Raw genomic sequence first — 26,966 nt, 5'->3', positions numbered from 1 at the left:
AATAACTACAGGACTTGAAACATTTGTTTGTGTCACCAATTCCACAGAAATTATCCTACTAAGCTCCAGTTCATTAGAAAACATTCTGCTCCTTTTCCTACTACTAGGGATAAAAAGAGTTCCAGAAAGCAGCAGCCACCTTCCAGACCTGCCCAGACACTAACCCAGAAGCCTCCATTTCAGGACAAGGCAGGTAGTCTGTGATGGCCTGCCTCCTACTCCCCCTCTAGATCCTATACCCCTTTCCCAAAGACTCTCTCACTATCTCCCTTTCTGGAAAAGCATTAACCCAAACAAGTGGGTCTTGTCAGTTATAGAAAAAGGTTACTTCATGACTTGTTCCATTCCTCCATTCTTAAGAGGCATCCCACAGCCACTGAAGGACCAGTTGCCTCTATTCCAACCTGTCTTGGAAAGCCTCCTCTCTCAGGGGACTGTCCAACCAGTCCTTATGTCAGAAAAGGGAAGGAGCTTTTACTCCAGACATATCCTGGTTCTAAGAAATGGTGGCCCATGGAGACCCATTCTGGACCTCTCTCTCCTCAACCTTTTTCTTCAAGTACCCAGCTTCTGCATGCTCATGCTTCAGGCCTTTTTTGCACTGCTAATGCCGTAGGCATTTTTTGGCCACCTTGGACATCAGAAATGCTTACCTGCATCTTCCCATCAGGCCCAAGTACAGGAAGTAGTTATAGTTTGCTGTGTGTTCCCCACATTTTCAATTCTGTGCTTTACAGTTTGGACTATCTACTGCTACAAGGGTATTCACCAAGTGTCTGGCTCCAGTGGTAGCCTATTGCAGGATCCTAGGAATACAGATTTTCCCATAACTGAATGACCTCCTGATCCAGGCAGATTGTTACAGTACCCTTGAAAACCATCTCCAGACAGTCATTTCTGTTCTGCAGTCTCTGGGTTTCACCATCAACTTCCCCCAGTCCAGTCTAAACCCCTCCCAGAACCAATTCGTCTTGGGGGGCAGAATCAGGACAAATATTATGATGGCATTCCTCCCACCCCAAAAGGTGGAAATCCTGAAGGAGTACCTGTTGTCTGTCATCCACGCCCCTGCAATGACAGCAAGGGAATACCTCATATTCTTATGGCATATGGCTTCTACAGTCCCCATGTTGCCGCTGGCAAGACTCCATATGAGGAAACTTCAGTGGTACCTGAAGTCCACATGGACCCAACACTCCCACCCCTTCGACCACACCATTCCTTTCTTACCATGCCTAAGGAAGGAGATCCTTTGGTGGGTGGATAAAGTCTCTCTCTGAGCCCAGGACTTCACTTACAACCCCTAACTCCAGTCCAGGAAATGTACACAGATGCTTCAGACCTGGGTTGGGGAGCTACTATGGAAAGCTTGAAGGTGCAAGGCACATGGACAGGCCCCTTCAAAAGGGAGCACATTGACATCAGTGAGATGAGGGCTCTCATCTTTGCCCTGAGGGCCTTTCAAGATATTCTGAAGCAAAGACCCCTGAAGTTGTTCACGGACAACTGTACTGTTCTTTGGTATGTGAACTGGGGAGAACAAGATAGGTCATACTTGCTGTGCAAAATTGCAGTCTGAGCTTGGGAATTAGAGGTCCAGCATGGAGTCATTCTGCAGGCTGTCTATATCCCCTCAGCTCAGAACACACAGGCAGACATCTTGAGCAGGTCCATGTCACAATCTCATGAATGGATGCTACAAAGGGATGTGTTTCTGGACATAGTCCACAGGTGGGGTACGCCATAAATAGATCAGTTTGCCTTCCTTCTGAACAGACAACTTCCACAGTTTTATACCAGGCTCCTAGCGAGGGTGATGGATGCCTTCTCTAGCTCATGGAAGGGGATGTTTCTGTATGCATCACCCCCCCCCCCCTTCCCATTCTTACAAAAAGTCCTAATGAAAAATTGGAATCTCTGAGCCTAACCCTGTGGGTGATAACGTTTTGATCCCTTCAGTCTGAGGATGTGCTAAATGTCCAGCAGGAGGCCAGAAAACCCAATATTAGGATATCCTATCTGTCCATATGGAAAAGGTTCTCCATTTGGTGTCTAAAAAGACAGCTAGACCCATATCAAGGAGAAGTCCCCTTGTTTCTGTCTTATCTGTGTGAATTGTTGCAGGCACAGTTGGCATGTTCCTCTGTTAAAGCCCACCTTGCTGCTATTTCTGCTTGTCTGCCTCTTGACCCTCTTCTAGACTTTGAGTGAAGTTATTCCTGAAAGGAGTTCTACACCTCAGGCCCCCCAGGAGGCCAGTTCCACTGCCCTGGGACCTGAACTGTGTGTTAGGGAAGTTGCCCCATTTGAGCCAGTAGCCCCATTTGAGCCAGTAGCTTCAGCCTGTCTAAAGTACTGCACTTGGAAAACTGTGCTTCTGGTGGCCCTGACATCAGCCAGGAGATTGTCAGAGCTCCAGGCCCTCATGAACACCCCACCCTTTTTAATCTTCCACAAGGATAGGGTAACCCTATGGACTAACCCATCCTTTATGCCCAAGTTGGTCAATGAGTTGTCCCTGAACCAATGTATCCACCTCCTCACCTTTTTCCCCAACCCCAGAATGACAGTGAGAGAGTCCTGCATTCCCTTGATGTTCACAGGCAACTAAGATTCCACCTAGACAAGACCAAATCCCTGACAAGATCAGAGCAACTCTTTGTCTCTTTTCATCCCAGGGCTCTGGGAAAAGCTGTGACAAAGCAGACTGTTTTGACCTGGATTTTCAAAGGCTTTTTTTATACCTACCATGGAAAACACCTGGACTGTAACATAAAAGCCCATTCCAGTAGGGCCATGGCCTCCTGTGGAGCATTTTTCAAGGGGTTGGACACTGCCTCTATTCTAGAAGAGCTACCTGGACATCCGTCCATACCTTCACCAAACACTACAAACTGGACCGCATCTCCAGATCTAAAGCATGTTTCGCTAGAGCAATCCTGCATGGATTTTTGGAAAATAGTTCCAAACCACCCTCTTCTTCTTCCCTTTGAGCTATGGCAGTCACACAATGGTTATGAATACTGCAACATGAGACTAGAAGGACATTTATTTATTTTTATTTTATTTTATTTAAATTTGTTGACCGGGAGTGTCCGACTGGACGTAGGTCCTTTTTCAGCGGAGGCCCGGGGAGAAAAGCTCCACAGTAAAATAAACAGACAGTAGTTACATTGGATTACATAGCGATTAACAATTTAACATAGCAATTACTTACAACATATTTACAGATGAAGAACATAGTACATCAGTAGACAACTAGAATCTTTATCTGTGAAGTACATAACAGACATTAACAAATGTTACAATGGGAAGTTCCTGCTGCATAATAAGTACTAGGCTTATGAGCATCTGAGCTTGCTGTAATCAAGGTAGTTAGTGGAGTGGAAAGGAAGGTAATGGTTGGATGGGGTGGATGATATTAGAGTGGGAGTTGCAAGGGCATAGCCAGCATGTTTTTAGGTGCACTTTTAGTAAAGTTTTGAAGTGGGTGCATGGTGGTACGGAGGTAATTGTGGGTGGGAGTGAGTTCCATAATTTGGCTATGGCACAAGAGAATAGTGCTTCACCAGCAGAGTTATTGGCTTTAGTGATCTGCAAGTGATTTTTCTTGCTGGATCTTAGTGGTCTGGTGGTGCGATAGGGTTGGAGTAGATTCTGGAGGGATGGGACATTTAGTGGATGGTTTACTAGTTTGTGGGTGAGTGAGAGTTGATACCAGTGAAGGAGGTGAGGGAGTTCAAGCCAGCCCAGTTCAGCAAGTGAGAGACAGTGGTGACTACGGTAGGATGCCCCTGTGGCAAATTTGGCGATTTTGTTGTAGCAGGTCTTTAGCTTGTTTAGATCACATTGCCTTATGTTGGTATACATTGGAGAGGCATAAAGTAGGGTGGAGATAAGGTGGGAATTTGCTATTGAAATCGTTGCGGCTTTGGTGAAAAATTGCTTATTTCTGTATAATGCTCCTAGTTTTTGTGGACTTTTTTTATGGTCATGGATATGTGAATGTCAAATTTTAGTTTATTGTCTATTTCCACTCCTAGCAATTTGGTGTGTTCAGTTGGGTATAAAGTGGTGTTGTCTTTTGCTGTGATGTTAAAGTGAGAGTTGTTTTGAGTATGTTTGGTGGGTTGGAAGATGAGTAATTTAGTTTTGTTTGGGTTGAGTATTAATTGGGCATCGGATAACCATGTTTCAACAGAGGAAAAGGCTTCCTGTGTGACTTTTTGCAGTTTGGGTAGGGACTGGGCTGAGCAGATGATGGTCGAGTCATCTGCGTATTGTATGAGTGTGCCATGTTTGGTGGCAGAGGCTAGATTATTGGTGTAAACAGAGAGGAGTAGGGGTCCAAGGATGGATCCTTGGGGAACCCCTATGGAGACAGGTAGTTGGAGAGATATGTCATTCTGCCATGCAACGGGTTGTTGGCGGTCAGACAGGTAACTCTGAAACCAGTTGGTGACTGATTGTGAGAAGGATAGGTTATTGAGGACAGAAATAAGTTGTTTGTGTGGGACCATGTCAAATGCTTTAGATAGGTCTAGGAAAGTAGCAGAGGAGAGATAGCCATTGTTTTTATGCTGAAGGATAATGTTAGTAAAGGAGAGTAAGGCAGTGGTGGTGCTATGGTTTGGTCGGAAACCATGCTGAGTACTGGAAAGGAGGTTGTTAGTAAGGAGGTAGTCTGAGACCTGAGAGTGTATGCATCTCTCTAGTATTTTGGAGAGTGGAGAGAGAATAGCTATGGGGCGGTAATTGGTTAGTTCTGTGGAGCCTCTGCCTTTGTGGAGGGGAATTATATGTGATACTTTTCACAGTGTGGGAATGTAACTTTCTGACAGAGATTGGTTAATCAAGATGGATACTGGGTAGGCCAGAGCATCAGCTGCGATTTGTAGGTTTTCACTTGGGAGGTTGTCTGCTGCTAATTTGGTGGGTTTAAGTTTAGTTAAGAGCTTTTTTATGTTGGAGGTAGGTACAGGAGAAAAAGAGAAGGCGGTGGGGAGATTACTAGTTGAAGGTGTGGGTTGGAGGGGGGGGTTGTGTTGTTTAGCTAGTGATAGTATGGTTTGGGTGAAGTGTGTGTTGAATGAGGTAGCAATATTTTCTGAGGAGTGAGGGATGTTAGGAGGAGGGGTACTGACTTTACCTGGGTGGAGGATGGAGTTTATGGAGGACCAGAATTGTTTGGGGCTGTGTTGTGAGGAGTCTAGGGCAGACTGGTAGTATTGGAATTTGTCCTGTTTTATTAGCTTTTTGACTCTATTGCATAGTTCTAGGAATTTCTGTCTAGCTGAGGGGGTTTTGGTTTTGTGCCAGTGCTCCCAGGCTTTATCCCTGCTTTTCATTTCTGACTTAGTGGTTTTCTGTAGCCATGGGGAGGGTTGTGCTTTGGTTCTGGAAAATCTTATGGGGGCATGGTAATTAAGGATGTTCAGGAAGGTAGTATTAAAAAATTCAACTGTATCATCTAGACTGAGGTACTTTAGAGGATGCCAGTTACATTCTTTGAGGGATGAGATGAATGTGAGTGGGTTAAAGACATAGAATAGTTGTGTAAAATCTTACCATAATCATAGATGTCCTTTTCTTCCATGTTGCAGTATTCTATCCCACCCTCCTACCCCCGGAGAATAAAAGGCTTTGCTGGATGATTCAGGGCTTATGCAGCTATTCTTGGAATGGGGTCCGGCTAGGGCATTCAGTTCTGAGGAAGGTATGTGCAGATGTCACTTTTATGGTCCATGCACCCTATGGCCAACGTCAGACATCTGTTGCAGTGACTACAGTTTTGTATACTGGCCGGATGTTCAGGTCGCTAGGCGGAGGCTAGCCCTAAGGTTATGAATACTGCAACATGGAAGAGAAGGACATCTATGGTTATGGTAAGATTTTACACAAATATTCTTACTTTTGTTCTATATTGCACAGCTTATAAATGTAGGGATTGCATATAGATCTGGAGATGTCATTGTTCTCCTTTACACAGCCCTCATTAGGCCAGTCATTGAGTATAATGCTCCCTTTGGCATGTATTTATCCAATTGCATGCAACATCTGTAATTCCCACAGATACCTTACTAAAAGCATACAAAGACTAAACAATATGTCCTACATGGACTGACTCAAAGCCCTGTCACTATACTTAGTATCCTACAGACTGCTAAGAGGTGGCCTGCATCTGGCATAGATGACATCCTTCAACCCAATACTTATAGATTTACTGCATATCAGCAAGTGTCATGACATCAGAAATACTTGGTACAGAGATCTAACTCTCTTCTGCCACATCAGCAGAACGGTTTGTAGGGAGAGGTATATCTCAAAGAGGATACCACTTGTCTGGAACAGACTCCTCTTGTATGTAAAACAAAGCTCATCCCTATCCATATTCAGGCACAATTTGGATCTATGGCTGGGTAAGAGAAGATGGGACAGGATCAGCTCCTAAATGCTTTATCCCATGCACGGGTCCCCTCAAATTATAGTATCTATGATATGATTCCATTTATTCTCAGTAGGGATGATATATAATTAAAGACCATGGTATGGATAAAGCCCTTCTAACATCAAATAGGACAGGTTAATTCAACCATTAAAAGGGGAATTGGCTAGGTTTAAAATGGCCAGTAAAGGCAACTAGCCTAGTATTTACCTGTGAACCTATGAAACTGTAATAGTGCAGCAAACAGTTTAATTAAGAGATCATACAGGTGTCATGTTGAAAATGAGAATAGACCACATGTCCAGTCATGTTATTCTGCATTTATAACATCTAAATGCATTGTGGAGGAGCTTCTTACAGGAGTTCTTAATTGCTCTAAAATCTGATACTTGTCTTGTTTCATGTTTCACACTGTTCCAGGTATGTTAGGTAAGTTGAAGGATCTAGGTATTCTGCTTGGTTTATACTGCTAAGTCAGAGGTTTAGAGCAGCTCATTTGCCATTAAATAGTATTTTATGAGTGAAAGTAAAGTGGATGTACTTTAGTTTATTTGAGAAGGACATCCAATGTAGTTAATTCAAAATTTTGCTGGTGTGAAGTTCTGTTAGTAGCAGGGCAGCCAATTTAGCAGATTTGTAGTACTTAGACTTTAGTTTAGCATGGAAAAGTAAAGCTACAATTTCCTTTATCAACTCCAGTTGCTATAAGACTTACCATGTCTAAAAGTGCCATTTCAGTGCTGTGAACAGAACTGAAATTGTGGTGTGAGCCACTGATTTTGTTAATGGTGGTGAACAAAGTCATTATGGTGTAAACAGTCCTTTGCAGCATTTTGCATGGGGGATGGGGGATGGATATGGGTTTATAGATTTCATTTTTGAATTTATCACAGCCTTTGAGAAGTATATTAACAATGATAATTAAGGAATGATATAAGTTGTTTGCTCTTTTGCTCCTTAATAACTCCATTTCAATGTACACCAAGAAATACTCATATATTTACTGGTTAGGTACAATGAATATTTTGTGTGTCTGTGTACAAATTACTGACATCTGATGTTAGATGTTTGCCAGTGTATGAAAATTGGAAACACCTCTCTGTTTAGATTCTGACTAAACAGGATATAGCTGTGATAAGGTGTCATAAAGTTTCGAGTACAACAGATAAGGCTTTTCAACGACAATGGTACATGTGGTAGTCTATACCAAATGTTATTCAGATACAGTCTCTTAAACTATCTTTCCAGTTAGTAGAATCATTTCACTCACTTGCTAATAGGATGTGTATGTATTTGTGCCAGCTGTTGGTACTTATAAACATGGTTTTCAGGTCAAAGCTTGTTTGACTGGAATATTTCTTTTTTTTTTTTCCTCAGGGAACCTGATAGCACCTACTTTGATCTGCCACAGTCGAACCACTCAGGAAGTAATGGAGGGCACACTGGCTTGTCATCAAGCCGCACAGAAGTATGCATGGACGTCTTTCATATGCGAGGCATAACTGACCCCTCCATGGTGAGTTTGCATGATCATGCTTGATATTCATTGTTATATTCTAAATGGTATTTAATGGTCAGAGAAGCAGACAATTTATAAGGTGCAGGAGATGAGGTCATCATTGGTCAAGAATTGTTTCCTTGATGAAGAATCATGGCATTACTACACAGTTACTTCATTACTCCATTCCTCTACATTCAGGAAATAAGACTGGTATCTGCGCTCACATATCTTGATGACTCATGCCATTCTGTAACAGATGCAAAATGGTAGTCATCTGCCCATCTTACTATAGTGTGCCATCCTTAACCCTACACGTAACATTACTAAAACCCCTCTTCTTAACAGCATCACTAACAAGATGAGACTTGATCTTGGCTTTATAGTTGGGATTTACTGACATTGGTTATTTAGTGGGAAAAATGTATTCAGTGTTTTGTGATTCAGTCTTATGAGTCTTTCAATATATTTATCATTCTCTTTTTTTACCATTTGTGATTCTCTATTATGAGTATTCAATATTTCATGATGCAATCATATATATAATATATATATATATATATATATATATATATATATATATATATATATATATATATATATAATATATATATATATATATATATCTTGAGCCCTTTAGACCAGCTGAGACTCACTATGCCTTTTCAACTGTTAGGGTTGAAAGTGTTGCTGTCACACTAGAAACGTTGATTAGTTTAAAATTTCTGTTAAGGACTTCTACAAGTATCTACAAACATCTGCAAAATTTCCACTTGATCTTTGACAGACATTGATGTTGGTCTACTTAGAAATTATATGGCAGTTTTTCTAGCAGATTATCTGATGTGTAGGACCCCAGACATAGTTTACTGTCAAAGCTAATCAAGGGATTAATTGCTTTAGAGGGCTTCAGAGCTTTAACTGTTTAGGGTTTTGGGAGAAGAAGCTTGATTGAATTCGTAAAAAGACAACTTCATGTGAGTTTCTTAGAAATATACTTGGTCTCTAATTGGGAGTTTTCATTTTAGAGGGCAGTAGCTGTCTTAATATTTTAAAAAGGGAGGTTGCTCTTTCTGTTATCGATAACCACTTTAGGTTTTTTAAGGTATTAACAGTTGTCTGAAGTTTGTGTGTTGTAGCCTGAATAAAAAGTAAGTAGAGAGAGGCCTTATACAAGCCTGGGGAACAGAACATTTTTGACTAGGGCTGTATGTGCTATTGGGATGAGGAGATATGAGATCCTGTAATAAGAGTTTTATTTGTGCTAATTCTTTATAAGTGGTGTTATCTGTGTGGGTAGAAAAGGTAAGAGATTGGACAAGGGTGGAAATTTGCATTGTGTAACTTCGGAAAAGTAGTCATTTTGGTTATTAGTCATGGAAGTGCTAGGCAGATTAGGTAAATTTCTAGGAATGAAAAGAACATAACATTGGACTTTTTGTGGTTAATCAGATTAGGCCTGGTGACAGATAGTAGAAAAGGGAATTTTTGCAGCTGACTTTACAGTTTAATCAAGCATTTATTGTATTTAAGTAAGAGTATGTCATCTGCATACAGTATGAAATTTAATGATGTGTAACTTGTTCCTGCAATTTTTTTCTCCTTCTACAGACCACGTCTGGAGGGATAGAGCTTCTAGACAGATTTATATGCTGATAACCTTGGCAAAGGCCTGAGGTAGCAATGCTAAGACATCTGACAGGTTCAATGCCTACTTGTGTTAGATTTTACTGTGTCTAGGCACAAAGGAGATCCTAGTATTAAAAATACACTAAATGGTATATTATGAGAATACAGGATAGTTCTAAGTATATTAAGTTTGGACCACTGACACAACTGTAGTGGGATGGGTTTTGTGGGGGAGGGTACTTTTCACTTGTTAGATATTTACTGTGTTACAAAATTAATTTTTATTTATTTATTTACATTTGTTTACCGGGTAGTGTCCAACGGGGCTAGAGGCTGTTTTCAGCAGAAACCCAGGGAGAAAAGCTCCAAAAACAGAAAAAATACAGTAATAGTACCATAGAAAAATATATAACATTGTAAAAAATGAGATTAAAATTATATCAACGTAGGAAAACAAATCAGAACATGTAAAATACAGAAATAGTACCACAGCAAAAATATATAACAATGTACAAAAAAATGAGCTAAAATTATTTCAACATAGGAAGCAAAATTAGAACAGGGTATAACAACAGAAATAGTACCACAGTAAAATATGAAACAGTGTGAAAAATGAGCTAAAATTGTTTCAACATAGTAAATAATTTAGAAATGTAAACTCCGAAAAAGAACGGAATAACTGAGGAGAACTGGAACAGTCAGTGAGCATGCATTATGAAAGATAATTGAAGTATTTACAGTCTGTCAGAGAAATACTCAAATTTTACTTGATAAAAAAACAACCATTTATCTGAAAAGAGTGAAAGAATGAAAGGAGAGAAATAGTATGGGAGCAGAGATTATCTAGGGGGACTACATGTGCAGAGCCACTTGCTTGTGAGATATTCTTTTATTTTTGTTTTAAATGAAGAGAAGGAGAGGGTGCTGTGTAAGCCTGGAGACAGAGCGTTCCAGGAATTAGCTATTTTGTTAGAGTAGAGGGAGTCACCATGGTAGTTATGTGATTTTGTTATTTTGAGTAGTGGCCTATTGGTAGACCTTAGGGGCCTGCTGTTTATCTATAGTTGGACAAGGGTTGAAATTACAGGGCAGTTATTGGGGTTGCGTATGATTTTGTGGGTGAGGGTAAGTTGGTTTAATATTAACAGGTTTGGAAGTTCTAGCCAGTTAAGCTGTCGAAGAGCGGAATAGTGATGGAATTTATAGGGCAGATTGGTGGTATATTTTGCAATTTTGTTATAGTAGGATTCTAGGTAGGGAGGTTGGCACAATTTTGGTACTGAATGCAGATTGAATAGACAGGGGTGGATTAGGACTTGGCAGTTTTGTTTGTGAAAATTAGTAACTTGGTCTTATTTGGGTTAAGAATGAGTTGGTGGTTTGATAGGAAAGTTTCAATTTCCAAGAATGCTGTTTGCATCTTTACTTGTAGTTCTTGTGGGGAAGGGGAGGAGCAGATAAGGGATGTATCATCTGTGTATTAAATGACTGAGGCAAGTTTGGTTGCAGCATTAAAGTTATTACTAAATATGATAAAGAGAAAACGGCCAAGTATTGAACCTTGGGGTACACCAACTGAGATTTGTAGTAGTGGGGAGAGATTGTTCTCCCATTTAGTAGCTTGTTGACGGTTTGATAGATAGCTGAGAAACCATGTCAGAGATACTGCATTAAGACTGAATGTAGCAAGTTTGTTTAGAAGTAGTTGGTGGGAGATGGTGTCGAAGGCTTTTGACATGTCAAGGAAAATTGCAGAAACTAGTTGTCCATTGTTCATTAAGTGATGAATAGTATTTGTGAAAGATAACAAGGCTGTGTTTGTACTATACTGGGGTCTAAAGCCATGCTGGGTATCAGATAGAAGGTTATTAGAGGTAAGGTGGTTGAGGAGTTATTATAGCAATAACCCACGCCTGGGTGTGGGTAATGCTTTACCTCCACGGGTGGCGTGGTTTGGGGCGCGCCCGAGAGACCAAAACAGGCCAAAACTAAACCAAGTGCATTACCAACAGGATTACCACCATTCCTATGACATACATCAGAGTTGGAACAACAAACGGAGAAGAAAGATCCCTCGCTTTTTTTTGTCTGTCTCGCCAATGAGTTTGAGTTTAACATAGGCGAGTTTGTAAAATAAACAGGAGATGTCTCTTTTTAATTTTTAAATTGTCCGCCAGCTATGTTAAAGTTTAACATAGCGAGACAGCTTTAAAAATAAATGAGTAGTTGCTTATTAAAAAAAAAACGCTGTCTGTTATTTAATTTAACATATAATTTATTCAAAAGCAACCGGAAAAGTCGGCCAATGGACGCTACAAACAATGCTTTCAGCCATGCAGCTAGGGTTTAACAGGACAACAGCAATGGAAAGCAATGGAGACCTCATTTACCGTCGTTTAAACCTATCTGCATAACTTAATGACATTGCTACGCTCAATGTACAGTAACGAAAAGCAATTATACAAGGTATGCTGAATACATATCTCTAGGATCTTGGCAATGGGTGATAGGATAGCTATGGGGCAGTAGTTAGAGATGTCTCTAGAGGGGCCACCTTTGTGGAGGGGGATGTTGTGAGCCACTTTCCAGACGTGAGGTACATATTCTTCAGAGACAGAACGATTGATTAGTATAGAGATAGGGTAGGCAATGGATGGCGCAGCTATTTTTAGGAATTCGTTAGGTAGATGATCTGCTGCAAGGCAGCAGGATTTTAGTTTGCTTAGGAGCTTTTTAATGTAAGAAGTTTAAATAGGTTTAAAAGAAAAGGAGTTAAGAGACAGAGAAGGAGAAAATTATTTCTGAAATATGACTATCCTGTGGTAATCTATTTTGCAAGGGCAAACTTAAATGTTATGCATTTTTGTTTTTGTACTCTACATCTTTATTTTATAATCTGTTTACTGTAGTGGGGTTCACCAACCAGAGTGTGTACTTTTTTGTTTTATTGTCTAAAAGATCACATTTTGTCAGTTTGATTTCGGAGGCTGGATTAAGCAGGTTTGTATTTTTTATGATGCTTCTGATTTTTGATGTAATTAACAATTGGAAGAAAAAGAAAAAGCATCATCACAAGGCATACTATAATCTTCCTTCAAACGGACAGCAGTTAAATCCCAAGTGCTTGCCCAACTGATCCACCCTGGATTACACCTGTCCTTTCACTAACCTGTATAGTTGGCAGTCACACAGGACAAGTGGATTCAGGCATTAATATTCAAAGGTTGTATGATTCCGAACCACTCCTCAATCTTGCCATACAGTCCTTCGTTATCTGATGCCCCACCCTGTAAAGGGAGGGTGGCAAGAAAAGAGATGCTAAGCTTTATCAACATTGTACCAGAGCAGAACCGATCTAGTTATCACTCCAGATTTTTTTAGTTCCTAAGAAAACAAAGGACTTCAGATATTTTCTATGCAACTTTAACTAATTTATTTGGAAATAAATATTTCAGATAATCATGGTGCATTCCATCCTTTTTTCCTGTAAGAAAGAGACAGGATGTGCTGTCTGAACCTCCAAATACCCTTCTCCATGCCAAGGATTCTGGAAGACTTCTACACATATGGGTAGGGTACAATCATTTAGTTTCACATTAGACCCCAGAGTATTTATGAAATGCATGTCTGTAGATGCAGTGAACCAGAGGCTGCATGGGGTCTCGATGTTTCCTTACCTGAACTACTGGCTCCTAGCTACACCACCTTTAGGCAGACTTGCTGCAGCTTCAAAGTCTATTGTAAATCTTTTCCAGATACTAGGAATTATTGTGAGTAGCAAAGGCACCAAAGGAGTGCTTACACATTCTAATATTTAATGGATACAGCCTAGTCACTGTGTTCTTCAAAGCATATTTTCATTTAGATAGGATTCCTTTCTGCAGTCCGCAGTATCTCAGTTACTTCATTCTCAACCATTCACAGTAGATGTTTGCCTCAGTGCGCTAGGTCTTATAGCAGCATCAATCTGTATGGCCCCTCATTACAGGTTTCACAGGATGACCCTTCACTGAATTCAGAATGTGCAGTGGTCTCAATTATCAGATTTCCTTACGCTCAGTCTTTCACTGGACAGTCGTTTGCAGCTTCTGTATTCTGTAGAGGCTGTTACTACTGATGCTTCTGCTGAGAGGAATTTGACATAGGCAGACAGATCAAGGTACATAGTCACAGAATAAGGCCAGTCTGCATATCAGTATTCTGGACATGAGGGTAGACCTCTTTAATCTGCAAAGACTTCAGAACTCCCTACCACAGGTTGCATTTGCCATCCACACTAAAAATATGGCAGTGGTGTAGCACATAAACACTCAGGGAGGAATTCAATACTACCATCCTCTGTCAAGAATTATTCAGGATATGGAAATGGATTATGTCAGCAAGGGACATTCTGATAGCCAGTTGTATTTCTGAGGATGCCATTTATTAGTGGATAGGCTGAGTTGTTGATGACTGATGCCACAAGAGTGTTTTTGTAGCCTACCAGTGCTGCAGAGGCTCTTCCATCCCTAGATGAAGCCTTGTTGTGCTCTATTTACATTCCTGATCAGTTGCAAATGCAGCAGCTTCTTTTTCCTGATCTGAGGGATCATCCCTGGGATGCTGTCATTCAGTAATGGCCCCAAGGACTTGTATTCATTTTACTGTCACTTTCCTTTTTTTCCCCAAGTTCATACAGAAATCAAGACAGAAGAAGTCTAGAGTCTTTCTCATAGTCCCATTCTAGCTTTGACAGCTGTGGTTCCTACTGGTTTTACCTCATCTTCTGGAGAAGTCTCAACATCTATGGCTCTTCAGATCCTACTGACTCATTCATCCACATAGCTTCACCTGGACACTCACTCTTTTTGCCTAACTAGATGGCTACTCCAATCCCACTAATCATCATGGGGTTGTCAATCTCTAGTACTAGAAAAACACACACTAGTAAATGCACATACCTTTTAGGCTAGTTCCAAAGGGTTAGGTCCCTTTACAACTCTTCTGTCTGCTATCTTGCTGTTATACCTAAATTCCTTAAGGCTCCAATAATTCACCTTTAGCGTCTTCACAGCATTACAAAGCTTTCTAAGAGATATGTTCCATATACAGCCATCTTTTTATAAGGATCCTACCCCTCTATGGGATTTGTATTAATGCTGAAGAAGTTGACCTTAACTCTTTTTTAACTTCCTTATAAAGATGATTTGAAGTGGCTGTATTGGAAAATGTCTGCTGTATTGGCCATTTCATCTGCCTGATGAATTTCTAAATTACTGTATAAGGCCTCCTTACTTAGATTTCCACAACAATAGTGTGCCATTGTGGATGAAGACTTCATTTTTGAGGTAGATAATGAAATAAATGTAAATCCAGTCAATATACATGTGATCATTCTTAATTGCTCCTACAGAGTTGAATACTAATTACACAGCTGCATGGACGTCCACAGACAGCTCAGATTTTATTTAGACAGGGCCAAATCAAAAAGAAAAGAATCACTATTATTTGCCTCACCTTCTACCAAAAAAAATGAGATCAAGGTTTCTAAACTCACTTTGTATAGCAGGCTTTCTGACTCCAATAGACTTACAAATAGAATAGCCTGGTGCCTGCTGTGTCTACAGAACATTCAGCTAGAACAGTGGATACTGGTTAAGTATTTTTCAGGAATGCTCCTTCAAATGATATTTGTGTAGCTGATGCGTGGCCTTCACTGCATGCTTTTTCAGGACATTAATGTTGGTAGATCTCAGTCTTTCTTCAAAACCAGTCATGATAGGTATGTTTCCATGAAGACCACAGAGGAAGATCTGTATCAGTCTCTTGGCCTACTGGTTGATGAAGATGAATCTCCACATGCCATCCCTGATACAAAAGCTATGTGCTTACCATAGCAATAAGTCTGTATTGGTAGATACATATTCTTCAACATGCCCATTCTAAATACTACGTATGAAAAGTATATCCATAATGGTAGATCTGAATGAGCACTAGGTTTTCAGTCAATATAGTAAAATGTTGGTATCTTCCATCTTCTTCATGGTGGACATGGTCAAGAGCATTGCTGCTAATTGTTTTATTGCTGTGCTTTTCTTTTGATCAACACACTTGAGAAATGGAGAAGAACCTAGCTAGCAGAGCATTATTTGTAAAAGGAAGAGGTTTTAACTCTGGGAAAGTTTTAGATACCAACATTTTACTATATTGACTGAAAACCTAGTGCTCATTCAGATCTATCATTATGGACATACTTTTCATACATAGTATTTAGAATGGTTATTTAAATAATAAAAATGGCTACAGTGAGCAGCCCCTTATCCATGCTAGTGTAAAATGTGTCTTACACTGCAGAGCTGCAGTTTGTATACCCTTTCCTAAACCAATTCTGAAGTCTATCTAGTAAGCTATAGCTAATAATATCATTAAGGAGATTTATTGCTTTAAGTATCTAGATTGCTCATCTGAGGAAAAGGGAAATCTGAATGAGGAAGGCAAAACTTGAATCACAGGTGCTGCAGCCAACAGGTATAAAATATCAGGGGTGATGCATGACAGAAAAATGCCAGAATGCTGAAGAGTAAAGTGTAGAAAACAGTGGTGCAACCAATGATTCTGCATGGAACAGAGACCTGGGCAGTGAAGGCAGAGCAACTGGGGAGACTTCAGATAATGGGCATTATTTGCCTGAGATGAGTAATAAGATGCAAATTGTGGGATAGAAAGAGACATAAGAACATCAAAGTAGAGGCAAAAGTATCCCTTTTCTGCAGACAAGGTCAAGGAGAACAGATTATGATGGTTCAATCGCATGCTCAGGAAAGTAGAAAACAATTTGTAAATTTGTAAGAATGCAAAAGAAGACGAAGATGTCCAGCCAAGAGAAGGCTGGATTGTGTGAGAGAAGATCTGTGACAGTCAATCTTAACTGTTGAAGAAGGTAGGAGAGTGGCACTGAATTGAGATGTGGCAATAGCTGCTGTAACACTCTAATTCCCTGTAGAAATGTAAAAAAATGAGGGTTAATGATGATACTGATGATGATATATTTTCTTGTATAAGTGTTGTTGCTTTTTTAAAGCTGGTATAATATAATTTGTAAATACATGTGATGACCAGACTAAGAAGACGTAAAGTTTATTCTTCACTGTTGTGTAGTGAAGTTCCTTCCCAAGACAGACTGAACGTTTGATCCTATGTGTATTACTGGAATGCTCAGAATGCCATAAACAAAAATAATTCTCGTTCAATCATTTTTATCTCGCTGACCTATGAGAAAATGTGTGTTTCACATCTGTGCAGCTACTTTCAGCTAATTTAGCTATCATTTATACTGTAGTCAGCCCTAGAATGCAGTACTGGTGCATTGTGATAGCAAGAGAAAAGCTCAAGGGGAATATAACCTTTTCATAAAATATAAGTATGGCCACTAACTGTAGTTTTTAAATGCAAAGAATTAGTGATTATACTTTATAACCTATAATAATGGAACATGATGCAAATTAATCAAACGCAGGGAAAGGCTTTGCAGGAAATAAAAAAATTCTGAACTGTTAGTACTACCCTCTTATATCTTTGAAATATGTTAGTATAAATTTAACACAGGAAAAGATCTGTTTTAGAAGTATGAAAAATTACAATTTAAAATTGTATCTAGTAAAAGTAGTAAACTATTCACTACCATGGTCAAGTTTTAACTAACCACAGCAGATTCACTCAGCTATTTAGTTTTTAATAAAAACATGGCTTTAGTCACTGAGAATCACCTAATTAGAAATTGTCCCTCCTAAATGTTTGAAATTCCCTCCTCTTATCCCGAGAGCTTTGGTTTTGCATCCTGATCTTCCCTCCGTAATGCGTCACCTTCCCTCCTGCATCTGTCTTTCTTCCTCCCTTGCTGTGCAGAGCACAGCATAGCCTGGGAGTTGTAGAAAGGATCAGGTGAGAAATAAGGCCGTTAATTACACAGCATGCCAAGCCTGGCTGCTGCTACAGACCTTCTCATTAACCCATCTGTAATGCTTAGCCAAGTGAACCGAAAACTTAATGGAGATTATTATCGGAAGCTGCAGGACTGTTGTCACCTACATACTTCGTATGGTTTACTGGTTGCAGAAGCTGCAGCTCCTGTAATATTATGGAAAAATAGTGTCTTCTTTCACATAGCTGCATACTGGTTGTAGCAGACGGGTGCCAGTTTTTTTTTTCAGGCAGAGGTTGCTACTTATATGAAAGAAAACAACATAGTTAACATTGGACAAAAATGGCAGTTGTAGGCTTTAACAGACAACAAGTGTCCCAGGCTCAACTAGGATGAACAACTTTGTAAAACAAAGTGTGTACATCTACTGGTCAGCAAGGCAACCTTTAAATGCAGTATAGAAATATGAGTCATTAGAAGTTTGAGGATAGAAATCCTGACAAGATTATTTAACAATGCAGCACATATTTTTCTGCTACATATTGCCTTGAGTGCGTTCCACTGTATTCTGCCCTTTCCACTGCATTCTGCCTTTTCAAGTCTTGCATGTAGTAGCAGTGCATAATGCCAGCAGCAACAGCCTGAAAAAAACTGGCACCCATCTGCTACAACCAGTATGCAGCTCTGTGAAAGAAGACAGTATTTTTCCATAATATTACAAACATTCTACACAAGCCATTATGTAGTATGCTCTATAAATGACTGCTACGTGACACTTTTTGCACTACCAGCAGTTCATCTTTAAGTATGTAAGAGTGGTACAGGATATGTACGAGGGTAGTGTGACAGCGATGAGGTCTGCGGTGGGAGTGATGGATGCGTTTAAGGTGGAGGTGGGATTACATCAAGGATCAGCTCTGAGCCCTTTCTTATTTGCAATGGTGATGGACAGGTTAACAGACGAGATCAGACAGGAGTCCCCGTGGACTATGATGTTTGCAGATGACATTGTGATCTGTAGTGAGAGTAGGGAACAGGTGGATATGACCCTGGAGTGGTGGAGATATGCTCTAGAGAGAACAGGAATGAAGATCAGCAGGACTAAGACAGAATATATGTGTGTGAATGAGAGAGAGGATAGAGGAATGGTGAGGATGCAGGGAGTAGAGGGGGTGAAGGTGAATGAGTTTAAGTACTTGGGATCAACAGTTCAGAGTAATGGTGAGTGTGGAAGAGAGGTGAAGAAGACAGTACAGGCAGGATGGAATGGGTGGAGAAGAGTGTCAGCAGTGATTTGTGACAGACGAGTACTAGTAAGAGTGAAAGGGAAGGTCTACAAGAGGGTAGTGAGACCAGCTATGTTATACGGGTTGGAGACAGTGGCATTGACAAAAAGGCAGGAGTTCGAGCTTGACGTGGCAGAGTTGAAGATGTTAAGATTTGCAATGGGTGTGATGAGGATGGACAGGATTAGGAATAAATATATTAGAGGGTCAGCCCAGGTTGGAAGGTTTGGAGACAAAGCCAGGGAGGTAAGATTACGTTGGTTTGGACCTGTGCTGAGGAGGGATGCAGAGTATACTGGGAAAATGATGCTAAGGATGAAGCTGCCAGGTAACAGGAAAAGAGGAAGGCCTAAGATAAGGTTTATGGATGGGGTGAGAGAGGACATGCAGGTGGTTGGTGTAACAGAGCAAGATGCAGAGGACAGGAAGAAATGGAAACAGTTGATCTGCTGTGGCGACCCCTAACGGGAGCAGCCGAAAGAAGAAGAAGAAGAAGAAGCAGTTCATCTTTCTTCATATCTGGTGATTGAACTGCAAGTTACTTTTCATCTGAAAGTATTCACTAGAAAAGACTGATGTACTGATGTTGAAATATGCAAGCAAAAGACTAATGTGCTGATGTTGAAATATGCAAGCAAAGCAAATTTAGTGAATGTTCCTTCAGTGTGTCTGTGTGTGAGTGAGTGTGTGTGTGTGTGTGTGTGTGTGTGTGTGTGTGTGTGTGTGTGTGTGTGTGTGTGTGTGTGTGTGTATATATGCAAGTGTGTGCTTGCCTATCTCTGTAATGGGCCGAATATCAACTTTGAGTCAGAGACCTATGTTGGGAATAAGGAATGCATATCATTTTAACACCTTTGTTGTAGAAACTTCTAAGGATGTCTACTGCACTCAGACTGGCTGGGTGACTAGGCCCTGAGGGTACAGGCTTACTCAGGGGTTGCTGATCTTATACAAGGTACGGGATTGGCTAGTCCTGATTTTAACAGTTGCTGTATAGTCTGCAAATCTCTCTTAGCTTGTGGAACCATGCAAGCAGTTACAATCATAGATGGCTTCCTAGATTATGTAGTGCATGCTTTTAATCACACAAGTTTAACAATACTTTACCGGCTCTTCCCAGGGCCAGCTGCTTTTTATCTGACTGCACCTCTGAAGAGGCCTGCTTAGGTTTCATTATTTATTTATAAATAAAAGTAAAAATAAACAATACCACCACTTCACGATAACTTCTCCCAAAATAAAGTTGCACAAACAGTAATAAAAAAGCTGATGGGAGAATATAAAGGCAGGTACCAGTATTTTGCATAAGCTATTCAGCCAACGAACAGTTCAATATGCCTTTCGGCTAGCAAGCAGTTCAATAAGCTTGTTTGCAATCAAACAAACACAACAGCAAAACAAGAAGCCTTTCGGCACAGTAGTCCCAATAATTCACGAACAAATTTTCGCTCTACTTCTCTAAGTCCACAGGTTATTTTCACATCACCAACTTCCACTGTTAGACAAACAATAAAGCCACATAAATACGATAAAAAGCTTTATTTGCACGTAAAGATAGGCTAGCGCTTTCACCCGTAGGCTTCCTCAGGCCAATAACTCATGCAGCTTACATGGCCTTTTTATACATATTCTATAACAATTATCCTATAATCATTTCCTATACCTTAATTAATCAATCAATTAAATTAAAATCAATCCAAATTACTTCCTATATAAAAGCACTATATCTAACTAAAATCTTTAAATAAATGTATATGTATAAATACCACACAGACATTTAAATGCATGTATTTATGTTTGTGCATATACATGATATAATCGTATAAAATATATATATATATATATATATATATATATATATATATATATATATATATATATATATATATATATATATATATATATAATGTATATAAAATATATACATATATATTTATGCACATGCATATAAATATAAATATACATATAAAGTGTGATTATACACAAATAAACACAATTATTGGCGCAGCCTAATATCAGTTTCATATAAATATGCATTCTTACATAAAAACATACTAATAAAACATATATAATATAGTAATATCAAGCTTATGCCCATACATAATTTATCCTATTTCCACTGGTGGGTTCTACATTGTAACTTCCTGCCTTTTAATGCTGGCTTTATAGAAATCCTATCATTCAACCCTGGTGTCTGGTCAGCCCTAAGTCTAATTATCCATTTCATTTCGTTTTGTTCAGTTCTATTAGATATATGTCCTCGTCTAATAGTGACACGATTATGCTTAACTACCATGAACTTAAACTTATGTTCTGTGGAAGTCTCCATTATATGTTTTGATAATGCATTATTACTTGTTTTCATTTTAATATTGTATAAGTGATCTCCGATACGATCTCTCAATCTCCGATCCGTCTTGCCTACGTAGAATGCTAAACAGCATTCACATGAGGCAAGGTAAACTACATGAGATGTATTACATGTAGCTTGTACTGAAAATGTATAGCATTGCTGTGTTATAGGATGTATAAATATTGCTGCATCATTTATCAACGGACAATATCTACACTTCTTACATGGTTTTGTTTTTCCAGTGTTGTTATACTGATTCTCATCCCCTATTTTATTGGGGCCACATAACATTCTCTACAAATTTGATTTATTTTTATATATAAATTTTGGACAACTACCAACTACATTTGATATGTTGGGGTCCACTGTCAATATTTCCCAGTATTTTTTATAGGCATCTCGTACACTTGCCTCATCTTGGGTATGGTATATACATACCTTATTATATCATGTATATGCACAAACATAAATACATGCATTTAAATGTCTGTGTGGTATTTATACATAACATTTATTTAAAGATTTTAGTTAGATATAGCGCTTTTATATAGGAAGTAATTTGGATTGATTTTAATTTAATTGATTGATTAAATAAATAAGGTATAGGAATGATTACAGGATAATTGTTATAGAATATGTATAAAAACGCCATGTAAACTGCATGGGTTATTGGCCTGAAGAAGCCTACGGGTGAAAGCGCTAGCCTATCTTTACGTGCAAATAAAGCTTTTCATCGTATTTATGTGGCTTTATTGTTTAACAGTGGAAGTTGGTGATGTGGAAATAACATGTGGACTTAGAGAAGTAGAGCGAAAATTTGCTCGTGAATTATTGGGACTACTGTGCAAACAAGCTTATTGAACTGCTTGCTAGCCAAAAGTCATATTGAACTGTTCGTTGGCTGAATAGCTTATGCAAAATACTGGTACCTGCCTTTATATTCTCCCATAGCTTTTTTATTACTATAAATAAAAGTAACATGATGCTATGAGACTAACAGTGTCTTTATCTGTGCACATTACTAGTTATTGCACAACAATTACAGCAGGTGTCGCAATGGTTTCATAAAATGACAGCTCTACATTACTTGCAATGATGTAGTTCAAAGTTGTTCATATAAACAAAAAATGCTTATTTTAAGTCAGGGTGGAAAGTCACAACAACCTATAAATAAAATGGTTAGAATTTGCTTAATAATGTTGCCTCTGCCAGCTAGACTTGGTATGTGTGCTCATCTTGAAAGAAATATTAAATGTTTATGTTAGCCTTTTGGAGAGTATATCTTGCTGGAGCAGATAACAGAAGACACATTTTTTGTCAATTAAGCTGAAAAACTGAGTAAATAAAAACCCTAGGACCTAATCTAATTTTGTACCACAGAGCTGTCCCATACTAAGCACACTTAAAGTATCTGGCTGGATAAAAGCTGCTATCAGTCCAGCTAGTTCTACTGATATGACACTGAACTTGTTTCTAAAGAAAAAAAAAAACACGCATGGTTGTTGCATGCGTCCTGAGATCCTGTCTCATCTCCCTTATAGGGCACAATTGGCCACACAGATCTCGACATCTTCCCAGTTCAAAGCACTCATTCCCCTCTCTTGCCACAGCCTTCTTTCCCAGAACAAAGACATGCAGTTGTATCAGCACACCACATGCAAACTGCAGCATGTGCTGTGAAATGTCCAGTACAGCCAAACCCATGTTTGATCTGTTGCTAACTTACCCATTAAATGGTCAAAAATCATTCCTAAACCTTGGTTGCTAGTGTCATGGAAAGATTTCTTGTCTTTAATACCAGGGAATCATCCTTAAATGTTAACATTTAGATATGATATGCTCTGCTGGTAATGTAATGTGGATTTGTAATCCTGCAATCAGCCGCCGTGAATTGAACGTTATCAACTGTCTTCAATTATAAAAAAAAGCAAATATGAATTTCAGTACCATGTGAGAGATATATATTTAATATTAATGGACCAGGAAAATGGAGTACAGGTTTTGAGACAGTGAGTATGCATATACAGCATGTGTGTGTGTGTGTGTGTGTGTGTGTGTGTGTGTGTGTGTGTGTGTGTGTGTGTGTGTGTGTGTGTGTGTTTGTGAGGGATTTCTTTAGATGTAGCATTTCTAACAGAGCTGGGTCAGACATGGCTTTGTATGTTAAAAAGAGATTGCCTCTAAGTAGGTGATATGGAGTTGGGAGTTTTTTGAGTCTGTCCATATAAGACAAGTGTTTAAGGCCTAGGATCCTCTTTGTGAGGTACTTTTGCAGCCTGTCCAGTTGTTGCAGGTGTCTAGTGAGGTACATGCCGATGACTGGCCAAATGAGGGAAGAGTAGAGGGAGACAATGACCTCTTTCTTCCTTGATGCAAACCCCTTAGTAATGAGATGTGCCACACAGAAGGACTTTCTGACCACAGAGGCAATGTGGTGGTCAAAAGAGAGGTTGCTGTCAACCTGTGTTCCTAGATCTTTTATAACACCTCCTGTGTTCAGTGGACTACCATTGATTTGATAATTCAAGGGAACCGGGTTTTTCCAAGGGGATAAAGACACAATTTTTGGCATTGAGCTTAAGGCCATGTTTCTGACACCAGTCGTTGGTCTCATTGAGGCCTTTCTGTAGGATGTCAACATCACTTGGGGAGTTAATAATAGCTCCCAAATTGCAAACGTCTGTGAACTTTGTCAGCCAGAGTCCCTTTGTGTTATCCTGGACGTCAGAGAAATAGATACCAAACAGGAGAGGACCCAGGACCGAACCCTGTGGGACTCCACTCATGACTTGTCGACATTCTGACTTGGAGTCAGCTACTTTAACAGTGTGGGTTCTATCTGTGAGCCAGTTTGCAACCCACCTAGTGATATAGGGATTGATGCCTAGCTTAGTGAGTTTTTCTATGATTCCTGAGTAGGGAATGGTATCAAAGGCGTTAGCCAGATCAAGGTAGGCTGTATGAACTACCTTGCCTTCATCCATAGCTCTGGTGACTGACTCAAAGAAGTCGAGCAAGTTGAGCAGGCATGATCTACCCTTCACAAAACCAAACTGTGTAGGATCCAGAGTTTGGGGATTCTCTATATCCTTGTTTATTAAATCCATGATGATGCATTCCATAGTTTTGCATATCAGACTAGTCAGGCTAATGGGGCGATAGTTCCTGGGGTTTGTAGTTGCTCCTCCCTTGTGGAGAGGGATAACTGTAGCAGTGTGCCATTCGGTAGGGGGAAAGCCTGAGGTAAGGCTGTGATTGAACAGGGCATGCAGGTGAGGTGCCAGTTCACTCTGTAGTTCATGTAGAATACATCCAGGGATATTGTCAATTCCCATAGAATCTGTATTATTGGCCTTGGACGAAGCTGTTTTAACCTGTGCAGCAGTAATACTGGGTGCCTGGCAATCTACTGGTATTGTGATTGGTCCTTGGGGGTGGGGAGAGAGGGGTAAAGTTGGTAATGAATCTGTCGGCCAGAATATTGGCAATATCAGTTGGCTCGGTATAGGTGGTACCATTGTGCAGTAGCTCAGAGCAAATCTGGGTATTGCCGTGGAGATTCTTTACATAACTATAGAAGGCCTTGTGGTTGTCTTTACTATCTGCTGCAATTCTGTTTTCATAGCTAGCTTTAGAGGATTTGATGAGGGATCTCACCCTTTTCTTGAGGCTGATAAGGGAGTTTTTCCAGTCTTGGGACTTCACCTTATTCTGCATCAGTTTTCTCCTTCTGTTGTAGAGTTTGTTTATGGCAGGGGACCACCAGATTGGCTTCCTTTTTTTTGAGGAGAGCATCTTGGTTCTACTGGGTATGGCGAGATCCACGCATTTGTGTACGTGTTCGTACAGTGCATTGGTGTATGATTCGGCGGTCATACAACTATTCTCCATTTGCATGGGTGCTGTGAAGTTAGCCACCTCTGTTTTTAGGAGCCCAAAGTTAGCTTTGGGAAAGTTTTTCATGGGAGGGTGAGGATTTCCAAGGTGATTATTTTGTGGTCGGATCTAACCAGGGAGGAGTTGACTATTGATTTAGAGCAACAGTCGCTCATGTTAGAAGTGACCAGGTCAATGATGTTGTTACCTCTAGTGGGGTAAGAATGAACTGGTCCAGGGGATTGGAATTAATAAATTCCAGAAAGCGCTGGGAAAGTGTATTGGTACATGAGTAGCTTTCCCAGTTAATTGAGGGGTAGTTGAAGTCACCCAGTATGAAAGTGTTAGGTTGGACCCTAATATTCTCCAGGGTGTTTAGGAACATGGAGTGTGAGTCTTGGGACATGGTTGGGGACCTATAGCAGGCTACAACCTAAATCGCTGTCTTGTCCAATGTTAGCTGCACCTGAAGTATCTCAGATGAGTGATGTTGGGCTACCAGACTGGAGGTGCGAGCATCCTTTATGAATATGGAAACACCATCGCCTTTGGAGCTTCGGTCCAAGTTCTTGGACTGAAAGGTGTGGAATGAGGTATTGCCTGGTAGTGCAGGAGAGCTTTCTGCTGCCTTGAACCAGGTCTCTGTTACAGCACAAATGCCGATGTTTTCCATTTTAAGGAGTGCTTCGAGTGAGTGCATTTTGAGATTTAGACTTCTAGCATTGAGCAGCATGACCCTCAGATTGCATTTGTTTGTAGCTGTTATGGTGGTAATTTGGTCTTTGGAACAGTGCCTAAAAAAGTACTATAGGGGTGGCAACAGCTTTGGCCAGTATCCGGAAGCCCAGGGGTGATCATACCTCTCAACAGCTTAGTGCCAGAAATTTGGGCAGAGCCTGACAATATGGGGGTTCAAAGGCCCAAAAATAGGGACATATTTTAAATACTGCTGTTATAAAGATCCAAAAGAATGAATAAGTCACAAAAATAGCAAGAAAAGTGAGCAGAAGCAGAGCTGGGGATCACAATGATGTAAAAAAATCTGTTCTTTATCCTTGTTCATGTATACAAGAAGGATGTAATTTTAACATTAACAATATAAAAGTGAGTTTGAATCAGAAATGTTCATGTAACACTGAGAGAGTGGTATACTGTGCATTCTGCTTAAAGTGTCCTTGTTTTTATATAGGCAAAACAGAAAGGAAATTTAGGAACCCCATTTATGAACATCTCAGGGATATAAAAAACAAAAATGTATAGAATGCATTGATGAAACGTATGAAACAAGTTGACCATGGTTTTAAATTTATTATCATTGAGGCACTTATTCTAGACATAAGAGGTGGTTCATGGACATTAATTATTGAAAAACATGAGGCTTTATGGAAACTAAGAACTAATGCTAAGCCAGGTTTAAATGATGCATTCTCATCCTGTTTTCTAAAACTTAAGGCATTAGAAAGATGAATTTTATTTAGTGTGTGCTTTACATGAGATTATGCTAATACTGCTTCTACATTTATTATATTGTATTTATTATATTATATAGATATACTTTTTGATACTAGTTTTATTATATAGGTTTTTACATAGTTTTTAGTAATTCACAGATTTGTGAGGGTTTATGCTTTACTATGAACTGAGAACTAATGCCACACAGTGGCCAGGCTTAGACAATGCATTCTCATTGTCCTGTTTTCTAAAACTTTTGCCTTACTATGAACGGAGCGTGCTGGTGGGCGTGTTTTAACATTAATTAGGGACGTTGGTTTAGTTGCATAAGCTGTAATTTAGTATTTAATTAAGAGTTGTTTCATAATTATTTCTTAGTCTGAATCAGCAGAGATGAAAGCGCTTATCTGATAGTGTATATTTTGCTTAATAAAAGTTTTCATTGTACTACAGCGGCATGTGGAAAAAGAACAGATTTCTTGCATCATTGTGATCCCCAGCTCTGCTTGTGCTCACTTTTCTTGCTA

General features: G+C 39.6%; 1 protein-coding gene across 5 annotated transcripts in view; it reads left to right on the top strand.

Annotated features, from left to right (window-relative positions):
* TP73 (tumor protein p73) overlaps positions 1 to 26,966 on the top strand; it is a 1,605,115-nt gene that overhangs the window by 498,085 nt on the left and 1,080,064 nt on the right. For all 5 annotated transcript variants that reach the window (XM_044062957.1, XM_044062958.1, XM_044062960.1 and 2 more), the window contains exon 3: positions 7,823 to 7,961. In XM_044062957.1, the coding sequence (XP_043918892.1) occupies positions 7,823 to 7,961 (139 nt within the window). The remainder of the gene's footprint in view (positions 1 to 7,822; positions 7,962 to 26,966) is intronic.

This window comes from Protopterus annectens, chromosome 2.part1, assembly GCF_019279795.1.
Source record: "Protopterus annectens isolate FY-2018-M chromosome 2.part1, PAN1.0, whole genome shotgun sequence".
Classification (NCBI taxonomy): Eukaryota; Metazoa; Chordata; order Ceratodontiformes; family Protopteridae; genus Protopterus; species Protopterus annectens.
The sequence above is the reverse complement of the archived record's forward strand: the minus strand, read 5'-3'. Positions and strand labels throughout refer to the sequence as shown.